Source organism: Siphateles boraxobius, unplaced genomic scaffold, assembly GCF_051911475.1.
Source record: "Siphateles boraxobius isolate OS27281-9 unplaced genomic scaffold, OSU_SipBor_1 77, whole genome shotgun sequence".
Lineage (NCBI taxonomy): Eukaryota > Metazoa > Chordata > Actinopteri > Cypriniformes > Leuciscidae > Siphateles > Siphateles boraxobius.
Window position 1 is genome coordinate 8,608,971 of NW_027509205.1, and position 13,034 is coordinate 8,622,004.

General features: G+C 42.7%; 1 protein-coding gene across 1 annotated transcript; it reads left to right on the plus strand.

Annotated features, from left to right (window-relative positions):
* Window positions 1-810: 810 nt before the first annotated feature.
* LOC143725500 (putative pleckstrin homology domain-containing family N member 1) lies at window positions 811-6,862 on the plus strand. The gene is made up of 12 exons (XM_077217957.1): window positions 811-1,379; window positions 2,635-2,734; window positions 3,182-3,232; window positions 3,361-3,504; window positions 3,648-3,734; window positions 3,816-3,897; window positions 4,032-4,168; window positions 4,337-4,483; window positions 4,575-4,661; window positions 5,273-5,348; window positions 6,207-6,283; window positions 6,442-6,862. The coding sequence occupies exons 1-12, from the start codon at window positions 1,291-1,293 to the stop codon at window positions 6,511-6,513; spliced, it is 1,149 nt and encodes a 382-aa protein (XP_077074072.1). The 5' UTR covers window positions 811-1,290; the 3' UTR covers window positions 6,514-6,862.
* Window positions 6,863-13,034: the final 6,172 nt, after the last annotated feature.

The window sequence follows — 13,034 nt, forward strand, 5'->3', positions numbered from 1 at the left end:
CAATGATATGTGTTTTGTCAAGATTAGAAAAGTTTTGATTACAAAATAGTGCCGTGAATTTTGTAATATGAAACATGACACTGCTAGCAGGACAGTTAAGGAGTTACGATTTGAACCATTGCACTCTAGATTAGATTAGATTCCTTTATTTGTCATTTTCATGGTGTACATATGAACGAAATTGTGTTTCACACCTCCACCACTCAGTAATTCAGTGCAATAGTAACCAACCAATATACTAAAATACACAAAAAAAAGATTTTCAAATTTCAAATCACGTTCTCTGGTTAAGCAGTCTAACAGCTGTGGGGGGAAAAAGCTATTTAATAGCCTACTAGTTCTTGCTCTAATGCTTCTATATCTATAAATTCCTATATTATAATTACAAATTCACTATAAATTCCAAACAACACTTCTAGACTAACACATCTTTAAGCTTAGAAGAAAAATGCTAAGCTGCTAAAAAGTGTTTTGTTTTTTTGTGGGGAGGTTATGTCTTATCTTGTATTAAGACAGTATCACTTCTTCTTTCACGTATCGCTCGCTCCTGTCGATAACCATCATTTCAATAGACCAGTTAAGTTTTGAAGGGATTTTGAATGTTCTCTTTGACTAAAGTTCAGACAACCACCCATTTTTTTGTCTGTGGTGTTTTTTTCGTTGTTGGTGGCAGCCACAAGACCCTCCTTCTTCCTCCATCTGTAGCATATGCGACAAAACAAACACCTGACTAGACCTCGACACTCTAACCCAGTCCTTCCCACCAATAAACACATTTGAGACAGTTTTAGATTCAGCTGCAGTTTTGTTGTAGTGGTTAGTCTTTGCTACTTTTGTGTGTTGACCTCATGAGGTGTAATCATAATCTTAAATGGGATTTGCTTTATTGATGCTGGTTGCATTCCACGTGCGTAAAATCAAAGTCAAAACAAACTGTTCAATGCTTTCAAGCTCACTCACAGATGAAACAGTGAAGTGAGGAAGTTGTTTTGCCCGCTGTCGCGTCACTGCTGATAGCAACAGGAAGAAATAGTGCAGCATTTGTGTGTAACTGCTGTGCTTGATAGTTTCATACACCTCTCTTGCTCCGCTTCATTGTCTCCCAACGTTGGCTTCGGTTCAATGACAAGACACTTCATTCAGGCTTCTTTGCATCTCATTCTTGAACCCTGCTTATAGTCTGTTGGGGTGTTGGGCGTGTGGGGGTGACCAGATGGCCCTCAGTCTGTAGTTTAGAGGAGAAGCCATTGGGTACGTGTGTGGAAAGGAGTGGTAAGGTGCAGACAAGCTATGGGATGCTGCAGTGTGACCCAGAGGAATACAGGAACTGATGAAGTGGGCCCAGATGAGATCGAACTCCTGGACATCAACAACGCAGGGTAAGAGATTGACTGCCGCATGGTTGTTTTTTTGCTCATGCATTTCAGTTGGAAGCCAGACTCTTGCGTGGCCAGAATATACTTAGTTGCAGAACTTCCTCCTTTCAGAGTGTTAGGTAATGTTTGATAACATTTTGAAAAACGCAAAGAGTTCATTGTTCATAACCATGTGGATGTTAAAATGTGAATGTTTGAATTTGTTTGACATTATATGTATTCTGAGAGTGATGGTTTTTATGGTAAGAAACCATGTGACAGTTTCAGTTTTAGCCAGTAAGTAATTTATAGAGACCCCTTTTCCATTTTCGTCAAACCATTCTGCTTGATTCTGTCTGTCTGAAATTGATCTGAGGAAACTGTGTGAAACATCTTGAGATTCTTGTGTAAGTTGTAGTTGTCTTATTCGCCTCACAATGATGGTGTTTACCGTGGATGGGCAGCAGACTTGCTGCTAGATCTCATTAGATCCTCTCATACACCAAATGAGGCAGAACTAATGGAACTAGTATAGCTAATTAAAGGAGCCAAGTGTGTTTGAGCAGTCTTGTGTCTTACTCCAAGCTGGAAGCCTCAATCCTCTCATTAGGAGACTGTAGGGATTAGAGTGGGAGTTAATCAGAGCTCATAAGCTTTATGTGGCCAAACTAGCAGAAAAACGGTTATCAGACAACGGCCAATCTGCAGAAATAAACACAGGTTGTTAATATGCAGATATACAACTACGTAAGTGGTGAAAACATGGTTTGTTTGGGGGTAATTACACTGTTAAATCACTAATTTTGTGGGTAATGGTCTTGCAATATATCTGTTGAAGTGTATATAGGTTCTGAGTTTTGCTTAAAGAGTCAGGCCTATTGAGAGTCAGATGGCGGATGTCTGCTTGTCATTCACCACCCACAGTAAGCTGCTTATGTCTGAGCACTTCCCCAGCAAACAGAATGTGTAAAAGCAGCGGGAACAGAGGGTCTGGGGATGAAATAAGTAACATTCAGGGAACTAACCTCAAACAAAGCGTGTACAAATTTGAAAGATGGCTGTTCACTTGTTTCTTTGGCACATAAGGTCAATAGTATGAATCAGAAGTGCCCACTCAATCCAGAAAATAGGTTACTTCCACGTTGCTACATCAGGTGAAATTCTCTCCCACTAAACCTATTATACAGCGCACAACAATTTGCATTGTGTTTCTTAAATCTTCATCTGTTATGCTGCAAGATAAATTGATTTGACACTGTTTAGCCATCTGCGGTTACAGGCTCTGGGGTCTCTCTGAAAGCAGACTCCAAATTTCCACAAGGAATGGCACAGATGAAGGTCCTCATCGTTGTCCTTCTGTGAGGCACCTGAAGCAGGAGGTAAGCCAGTAAACAGGAAGTTGCAATGAGTGCAGCTATGTTTCCAAAGAAGAAGAAAAAAGACACAGTAACATGCAGAGAAAACAAAAGAGAAACAACAGTGGCTCTAAAAAATGTTTGGACACTTAAAAATGTATGAATATTTCTCAATTACACCAAAATAAATGCAGGTTGCTTTTAACAAAATGTGCATCATTGATGTGTAAATGACATTTTTTAAAATATTTTATACATAATTATATAATTGGACATTTTATGTTTTGCTTAGGTGCATTAAAGTATCTAAATACTATAATTGGACATTTTATGTTTTGCTTAGGTGCATTAAAGTATCTAAATACCTTTTGGTGCCACTGTATTCACATAGATCTAGATGGATGTAATATCTGCACTGAATAAGAGTTTTATCAATTTCATCTCCATTTCTGCATCTGTGTCTTGTGCAAGGAGCCGGATCCCGTATCTGTGAGGAACAAAACTAAACAAAACCATTCACAAGTATGTCTTCATCAGCTTCTAAAGAAATAAATAAAATAATCCTCTGTGCATTTGTCAAAATGACATGCTCTTTATATAGCATTATAAGGTGATTTTCTTTTTTTTTTTTTGGTATTTCTGTTTCTCAGCTTGTGCTTTGGGGCTGGACAACAAAAGAGCTCCATCACAGGCTGTACACTTATCCAATCAGAGAATGGGAAGGACAGGCACCACACACCTATGGAGACATTATCCACTCATCTTCTGTGTATTTACACAGTGGATGCACAAAGGTAACAATTCAACTAAATTGCTTTAGTTCATGTGCCAAACAGCCCTTAACTAAATTAATGAATTATAGCTGAATTAATTTTTTTGCATATGTCCAACTTTATGAGTAACTGTAATTTGTATGCATTATGATGTCTGTCCGCAGGCTATGAGCGAAAGATATCTGGTTTTATTTTCCTTCCATTTGTTAATCCTTGCTTTGGACAGCACTAATCATGAATTTATTTATGAGGTAAGACTCTTTAGATAAGGTATAAGGAAATATGTAACGACGTGAGCTTCACTTTAAATTGCCATCTGTGTTTCGTCACAGGGCATTCTTCCTCTGTCTGCCATTGAGGTGCATCTGATCTCACAGCAGGACCCCAGTTCTCCACATATGTTTGAGATTAGTGGTGAGAGCCCCTCTAAAAAACTAAAAAACAAATAAAAAAACCAACTTAAATCTCTAAATTAACCCTGATTATGAGTATTTTGAAGTTACAAAAATATTTGAACGTGGTACACCTATATTTATGATATACTCTAGGACCTATGGTGGACTCAAAGATCTTCATTTGTACTAGTGATGCTGAAAAAAATGCCTGGATGGAGAAAATTGAGGACAGGAGATACAAATCCCTAAGGCAACAGCTGAACCCGTCCCATAGTGCTCTCTCATACCTGGTACATCTTATTTAGCCTTGTAATGCATACATGTAATATACAAGACTCATAAAACCTGGTCAAATATATTTGTTCCTGAATGAACATTGGTTATGTTTGCCCAAAGAAGTAAAACAGAATTAGGATCTTTCACATCATTGCTCAGATAGTTTAATTCCACTATTCCAGGTGCCATGTGATGAAAACTGGAAGAAGGAGGAGCTCAAAAGGTACTTACTGCGGTCTCCGATCTTGCAATGGGAGGGGACGCCCATTCAGCACATGGGCTATCCGAAATACCTTTCATTGGTGCACATCAGCAACATATACAAAGAGGTCAGGCTATAGACTAAAAATAGAGAGTGGAGACCATGTAATTCAGGATGGTACTAAACAGGCCTCTTTCATACTGGACCGGCTTTTGCAGGGACCTCAGGAGCGTTTGCTTGTGCTCTTCCCGTCTGACCTCCTCATTCTATCTCTCGACTGTCATCATGTTCGTGTGAAATATGAGGTAAGCTAATTTTGCTGACTAAACAACAAGCCATACAGAACACTGCATATCAGCATATGTCTGCAGCTATAGGCCATAGAAATGTATGTGGCAGCCTCAATTAGTACACTCTTTAAAATAAAAGTTCCAAAAAGGGGGTTTTCGCAGTCAAGACATAGAAGAACCATTTTTACTTCCCCAAAGAACCTTTCAGTGAACTGTTCTTAAAAGAACAATTTTCTTATTAAGAACCTTTGAAAAAATCTAAACAAACTTTTCCCATTATTAAGAACCTTTTGTGGAATGGAAAGTTTCCATGCTGTTAAAGGTTCTTCATGGAACCATTGATGCCAATAAAGAACCTTAATTTTTAGGAGTGTAAGTAAATGATGAACCCTCTTTAATTTAAAAGTTAACTCAGTTGATATGTGGTGCCAAAGTGCTATTTATAAATAGGCTTCTGTTTCTTTAAAAAAAAAAGTAAACGAAGGACATTTTGGCCACCATTATTGTCATTTGACCTCAGTTTAAGTGATTCTACTTTTTAATACAATAAACAAACATTTAATTTATATTCAAATATAGAACTATTGTATACATCTCAGCACTGAGTTATATTGTTTATACCGAAGGGTTGTCTGCCACTAAAGAGCATCAAAGCCATGGAAAGATCGGCACTACCTGGAAGACTGGAGTTTGAACTCACAGGTATGTATCTTTCTCAACAAATACATTACTCTCATATTCCAACACAACACTTGGACATAACCTCTAAATTGTAAGTAATATAAATAATATTATAGTAATATAAAGTAATATAAAATATATTAAGTTTAATATATATAATACAATACCGATGGGTCACTGGAGGGCAATTTAAATGTCCAGCTTTGGATCTGTTTTGGACAGCACATATCGTCACAGAGAGGTATTCTTACATCACACCCTGCGTATGTGTCTGTGGTAATGGTCTGTATTCCTTTTAAGCACACATCAGTGCTTTTTATCTGTCATGCCAGTCATTTCACTATGACTTGTCAATGGGAACCCCAGAAAATACTCTTACATGATAAAAAAAAAAAACAATTGTGGTTAATTCTTAGTTGTGCAGTTTGCTGGGGGTTTATATATTATCATATATTGGTCATTCATAAACATTAGGAAAGCCAAAGTTGGATACATTGCATGATTTGTTGTTCTAAGAGTCAGAAATCAAGTGATCTGTGGTAGTCATATAGAGATGCTTGTGACTCACTTTCAGAAAATAGCCATGTGATGATAAACACACTCAGACTGGCTTCTCAATGTTCCTCTTATCGCCTGCATTATTTTAAAAAATGTCATTACACCAAGTTATAGAACTGACATGTAAATAAACTTCACAAAATTATCAGAAGCCTTTAAAAAAATAGGAGCTGTGATTAATGTTGGCCACTTCATAGTTCTTCTATGCATTTTTCTGACAGATTTCAAGCCACATATACTTACCAACTTCACACAAGTGTATTTTCTAAACTGTTGTCGGCCTATAATCTTTATGCTGATCTGGAGTGATGTATTTTCCAGGTGAACTGATGGAGCCTCTGCTTGTCTCCTGTATTTACCCTGAGGACTATCAAAGCTGGATTTTCCAGTTACAACAGGCAAGACTGCAATTTTTGGATTTTAAACTGTTTGCATTAAATACAAGAAAATGATCTTTATAGTAAATCTAATTACTTTAGAGTTTACCACACTTTATGAGGTGTATAGCAGCCTAAACAGTATTGATATAATAAATTTGAATACTTTTTTTCCATAGCCTGATAAAATTGGAGATTCATTGCCACATCACACCCCTCCACCTCTGATACCGAAGAAGCGCAGAAGCTGAGGATGATGACGGATGGGGATTAAAATGTTGTAAACATCATAAATACTCCCATCATTCATTGTGCCCAATTAAAGCTGCTGATGACAAATGAACATTTTACTGTTGCATTTTACTTAAAAGTAACAAATCTCTTTACTGCTTGTGAGGAAAATCTTCAATAGCTAGGAAACTCAAAATGTTTAGACATTCTGCTCTATTTCAGTACCCTATACATATCTGTTTCTGAGGTAGTGAAAAGAAAACATGCCTTACACATGCACACAGTAAGTACAATGTATAAAATTAATATAAATGGTTATGTGAGATGTAATTAAGTGTTTTAATAATAAATTAATTCCTGGGTCTTGTATTTGTGAGCTAAATAATCTTTACATAAACTGTCAGAATAAACATCCTCTACAAAATAGCAATTTAAACAAACATTCAACAGCAACATCTTATCCACAATGTGGAAAAGTTTCTCCTTTCCCCCCCCCCCTAATGATAAACAGCATTCAAGTGATTCACATTATATAATTTGTTATTAACTTCCTCATTTTCAGACAATGGGGCAGAACAGACATGCTCAGAGAGTATATAAGTTAACTGGCAGAATGCTAAGTTTTACCTACCCGCGTGCCTCGCCAGAAGATGGCGTCCACAGCTAAATCATACAGGTGTACGTTCCTTTGCTTTTAAAATAATAAATTGTTTGATTGCGGTTTAACCCTTGTGCATCCTTATGGAAAATTTTGGCTTTTTCATTTTTATTTTTTTATCACTTTGCCTGTGTTAATGCTAACAGCATACAATTTGGCACAGTCGTGTATTTTTATTGTAATTTTACTATTTCACCACAATTTCCTTTAAAAAATCTATTTTGCACTAGGTACACAAAATACTCCCTCTCAGCGCCTTTTGGACATAAATGGCCCCATTGAAACCCATTAAAACTGCAATTTTTAATCCCAGGGCCATTTAAATATAAATGATGCAATCTTTGTTAAGAGGCTTTCATTCTGTTGGCAAGGCTTACAAATTTTGCCATTTTTCCAGGTTTGGCCTATAAAGCAAATACTCGCTTTATTTCTGTTTTCTCCTTCAGCATATTATAGAGCCAATTGGATAAACTGTGCAACAATAACTGTGTGGGTGTGTGGGTATGGATGTCTGAGTGTGGTTTGTATGTGTGTTGTAAAAAAATGTGTGTGTATGTGTGCGTTTGTAATATTGAGAGAAAACTAACTCGGTTACTAATGTAACCCTCATTCCCTGAAGGAGGGAATTGGAGACGTGGCGACGTAATTGGGATCACTTCAGGGAGCCCTGTCAACTTCAAGTGTCTACAGAACGAGCCAATGAACATTGGCGTGCGTGAAAAGTGTCACGCGCCCCGCCCCGCAGCGCGGGTATAAACAGGAAGCGGGCGCACGCACTCAATTGTTTTTCGCTGAGGAGCCGAGATTGTGGCGGCCGTACAGCGATGGTCAGCAACCGTGGCGGCGGGACGTCACGTCTCCCGTTCCCTCCTTCAGGAAACGAGGGTTACATTAGTAACCGAGACGTTCCCTTTCAGTCGCTCACTTTCGACGTGATGACGTAACTGGGATCCCATGGAAAACGCCGCGTTTGTTGCCACATCCAGCGCCCTACGGAAGACTCTCAGACCCCCAACTGGCTGGGGCGGAAGACCTGTGTAGAGGGAGTTCACTGCTGTTCCGTTATACCCCACACAGTGGAACTCTTGGATAACACTGGGAAAGCGTGCCTTTCCAGGGGAGAGGGACACTGCGGAAGACACATCCTGCCCGAAGGGACGTAACATGTGGATAATACACATATGGACTGGCCGGAGGGCCGTGCAACATATGGAATGTCACTGGGGTGGCTCCAGCCTGAGAAGGGGGAGGCAACACCAGGCAGTGACGGCAGAGCAGACTCAGCCAAGGGAAAGACACGGGCTCACTGCAGGGAGCTGATCGTGGAAGAATACGCATATGGGATCGCCGCAGGGATCACCACATATGGAACCCAGCCAAGCACAAGTTACACAAACATACGAGCACTAGGCCTGGCGTCAGACGCTCCGCAACGTCTGACTGCCGGAGGTGGTGCGGAGGAACTCTACAGGGTTCGCCTGAGTGGGAAACTCGACTGGAGCAAGAAGCGCACGTATCCGCTCCATGTGGAGGGGAGTGGCGCAGCAAGCCGACACAAGAGCGGAAACTTCGGTGTTACCGGCTGGTTGAAGCGGTGAACAGGAAGAAACCGGCTCAACACATAGGCTATAAAACCTAGTGAACATGTTAGGTGTTGCCCAGCCCGCAGCTCTACAGATGTCTGTCAGCGAGGCGCAGTGTGCCAGCGCCCAAGAAGAAGCGACACCCCTGGTGGAGTGGGCTCTCAACCCGGGCGGGCAAGGCACGCCTTGGGATTCGTAATCCAAGGCGATGGCATCCACTATCCAGTGGGCCATCCTCTGCCTGGAGACAGCCTTTCCCTTCTGCTGACCTCCGTTTCAGACGAAGAGCTGATCTGAGGTCCTGAGGCTTTGCGTTCTGTCCACGTACAGGCGCAGGGCGCGGACGGGACAGAGAAAAGCCAGGGCTGGGTCTGCCTCCTATGAAGGCAGCGCTTGCAGGTTCACCACCTGGTCCCGAAAGGGAGTGGTGGGAACCTTGGGCACGTATCCGGGCCGGGGTCTCAGGATCACGTGAGAGTTAGCCGAGCCGAATTCTAGGCACGATTGGTCGACCGAAAATGAATGCAGGTCCCCTACCCTCTTGACGGAGGCCAATGCAACTAGGAGAACTGTTTCACAGGACAGAATTTTTAACTCTGCTGACTGCAAAGGCTCAAAGGGTGGTCTCTGAAGTGCCGAAAGGACCAGAGACAAATCCCAAGAGGGTATAGAGAGTAGGCGAGGAGGATTTAGTCTCCTGGCCCCCCTCAGGAACCTGACGACCAGGTCATGCTTTCCCAACGACTTACCTTCAACTGCATCGTGATGTGCGGCAATTGCGGCAACATACACTTTAAGGGTGGAGGGAGACAGCCTTCGCTCCAGCCCATCTTGCAGGAAGGAAAGCACAGCTCTGATTGAGCAAGTTCGGGGGTCCTCCTCGTGAGAAGAAGGAGCGGTGCCTTCACCACCTCCTGAAGAGCAACTTGATTCACCTCTGGGTAGCCCGTCTCAGGGTTGTTTGCACCTGCGCTTGCCTCCTGGTTTGGCAGCGGCCTGGACGGGCGTGGTCATCTTCCTGCGGCCTTCTCCACGCTGAGGCCTGGATGGTGGCTGCTGCTGCTGAGGCTTAGTGGGAGCGGAGGAAGCCGCAGGAGGTCGACCTCGGCGACGAGCGGACGGAGGGTCTGCGGCCGGCGGACGGGTGGGAGCAGCAGCGGTCCGCCGAGGCAGGATGTGTCGGATGGCCTCCGTCTGCTTCTGGGCGGCCGAGAACTGTTGGGCGAAGCTCTCAACCGCGTCGCCGAATAACCCAACCTGGGAAAGAGGGGCATCCAGGAACCGATATTTATCTGTGTCCCTCATATCCGCCATGTTGAGCCAGAGTCGGTGCTCCTGGACCACCAGGGCTGAACGTGCGGTTTCCTTCGTCGCTCGGAGAGCGTGGTCGGTTGCCACACGGAGCTCCCGGAGGAGCTCTGGATCAGAACCCCCCTCGTTCATGTCCATGAGCGCCTGGGCCTGGTGGACCTGGAGAAGCGCCATGGCATGGAGGGCGGAAGCAGCCTGTCCACAGGCTCTGTAAGCCTTTGCCGTGAGACCGGACGAAAACTTACATGCCTTGGACGGGAGGCGCGGATTGCCCCGCCAGGAGGAAGCGGACGCCGGACACAATTGAATTGCGACGGCACGCTCCACCAGTGGGACATTCACATACCCCTTAGCCGCTCCGCCGTTGAGGGAGGTGAGAACGGAGGAATCACTAGGACGGCTTCTGGCAGTATACGGCGCCGTCCACGTCCTAGTAAGCTCCTCATGCACTTCCGGAAAGAATGGTACAGGGGCGGCGCCCTAAGAACCAGCACGGCCTGCCCCGAGAAACCAGTCGTCCAACCGAGAAGGTTCGGGACATGGTGGGAGGTTCCACGCAAGCCCAACCTTCTCGGCGGCCCGGGAAAGCATAGCCACCCATTCTGGATCGGACTCAGGCAACTCAACACTCGGTAATGCAGCCGAGTCTTTATCTCCAGAGGACTGAAGCTCCCCCTCCGATGCGGCGATCGACATCTGATCGTCAGGTGGGCCCCCAAAGGACACGGCTGGTCGTCCATGAGAAGGACCAGCGAGTTCCTTTGGAAGCTTCAACGGCGGCAGCGCTTGAGAGGCGTGAGGGGCCCGTGGAGATTGCCTCGGCGGGGAAGCCCTTACGGTAATCCTCAGATCACCCTGACCATGCGCAAAAGTAGGTTTATTCTGAGGTCCAGAATAAACACTAGATATGGGCATTGGCGAGGGGACTGCACCTCCCTTGAGGTAAGCGAGACTTGATCTTAGCGCTGCCATAGTCATATTCCCGCAATGAGAACATGAGCTATACACAAAAGCTGCCTCAGCGTGCTGAATGCCCAAACACGAGAGGCAACAATTGTGGCCGTCTAATGGCGACAGGGAACGACCGCATCCAGAAACGCACAAGCGGAATGACATCCTAAAAAGGACGCAGGGTCACGCTTGTGTTGCTCTTTTAGTTGAAAACAAAAAATATAAAAAAAGAAAAAATAACTCTCTTAGTGCTGAAGCACCCAGGGATAGCCGCGGTGTAATCGGGGTACACACTCAAAGAGGAATGCCCACCGAGATCGACACATACACATACACAGAGACACACAAACAATGCTGTGAAAACAGCAGTTGTGAGCTGTAATGCTTGCGGCCACCGCTGATCGCGCCTCACACCAGCACTGGAACAGAATATATTCCTTTTGAAGCAGTCTTCAACGTTGCAGCATTCTGCAGAAACTCAGAGTCAAAACGAAAGTTCGGCTCTGAAGCGAAAGACAATGAGTGCGTGCGCCCACTTCCTGATTATACCCGCGCTGCGGGGCGGGGTGCGTGACGCTTTTTCACGCACGCCAACGTTCATCGGCTCGTTCTGTAGACACTCGAAGTTGATAGGGCTCCCTGAAGTGATCCCAATTACGTCGTCACGTCGACGTCACGTTGAACGTGAGCGACTGAAAGGCAACTCAACTGCAAATAACAAATCCAATTACTGTGTGCATCAGTGGAGTTTTGCTGGCATCCAATGGGGAAAATGTGTTACTGCGCCCAAACAACATCTTACTGAAAGCTCATTTTTTGAAATATCAACATCAAATTTGGAATACAACTTTTAAAGATTTATGGCTTTGATTTTCTAGCTGTTTTAGAGTTCAACTTGTTTCATAAAATATATATTTTATATAAATAATGTTCATAAATAATTTTCATAAACTTAAACCTATATAACTTTTTTTTGGGATTTACTTATTAATTTATTTACTTCAGCAATAATCTGCCAACTTGCCAAGGGTCTTCTTTAAAATGATACCAAACTTAAGTCTGTGCTCCCAAGATTAAAATTTTTATGACCATTTTTTGACGTTTTTTTCATTGATGCACAAGGGTTAAGCAGTTGACCGATTTCAAGATTGATCGTTTCATTACTACTTTAACTTACCAGGTAAGCAATGTGAACTATATTAGTAGACTAAAGTAGGCAATAGTGAATGAGGGATTTGACACCTGTTAACAAAACAAAACGAGGCTCTAGACAGCCTTTTGGTATCTATTTAAAATTTCACAGAATATGCAGTTTACGTAAACAATCTCTTGAGAACAAAAGATTAGGAATTATGTCAGAAGACCCAGGGCTAAATTTTGAGGATTAAGAAAACCAGTTAATGAAATAAAAAGGATCAGTAAAATATGTAGGCCTATCAGACACTGAAATTCCAAATTTTTTGTTTACCATATGCATATTAAACCACTAGGATGTCTCCATCTTCATCAAAGTAAATGGTTATATACTATGACCATCATATTATGATGAAAGAGTTGAAAAATAGTCAAACTAATGCGGGTTATCAATCCAGTCATTGTATTATTGGTCAAGCCTTGTGAGTGTTGTTGCAGATTACTGTCAGCAGAGTGCAGTGTGTTAAATGTCTACAAACAGTGAAGACGGATTCTATATTTTTCAGGCAACTTTTTTTAATCTTTTTGAATAACCTATAGGCCTACAATATATACAATAAACAATTATACATTGCCACAATAAATCTTTAAGTCTTCAAGTCTGCACAGCACCTAGCGAGACACTAAGTCAAGAACAGCAGAGGTAGGCTATAACTTCAGGATCGCCCCAGGCCAGACTTTAACTTTCATCCTTTTGATTTCCAGCCGCAATTTGTACCCACTCCAGACATAGTTTTAGTATGTTGCCAAACAGGCATACTGACATATTGCTGTCATACTTAAAAAGGACATATTCAAATTAAAAACAGTGCATATGCAATATGCCAGACTTTGGAAATATGTT

What these genes read in the sequence shown, in the direction of transcription:
- LOC143725500 (XM_077217957.1), top strand. Translation starts at nt 1,291, where the DNA reads ATGGGATGCTGCAGTGTGACCCAGAGGAATACAGGAACTGATGAAGTG. An exon ending in TACACAGTGGATGCACAAAG is followed by an intron (nt 3,505 to 3,647) that starts GTAACAATTCAA and finishes GTCTGTCCGCAG; the next exon opens with GCTATGAGCGAAAGATATCT. An exon ending in ATCATGAATTTATTTATGAG is followed by an intron (nt 3,735 to 3,815) that starts GTAAGACTCTTT and finishes GTTTCGTCACAG; the next exon opens with GGCATTCTTCCTCTGTCTGC.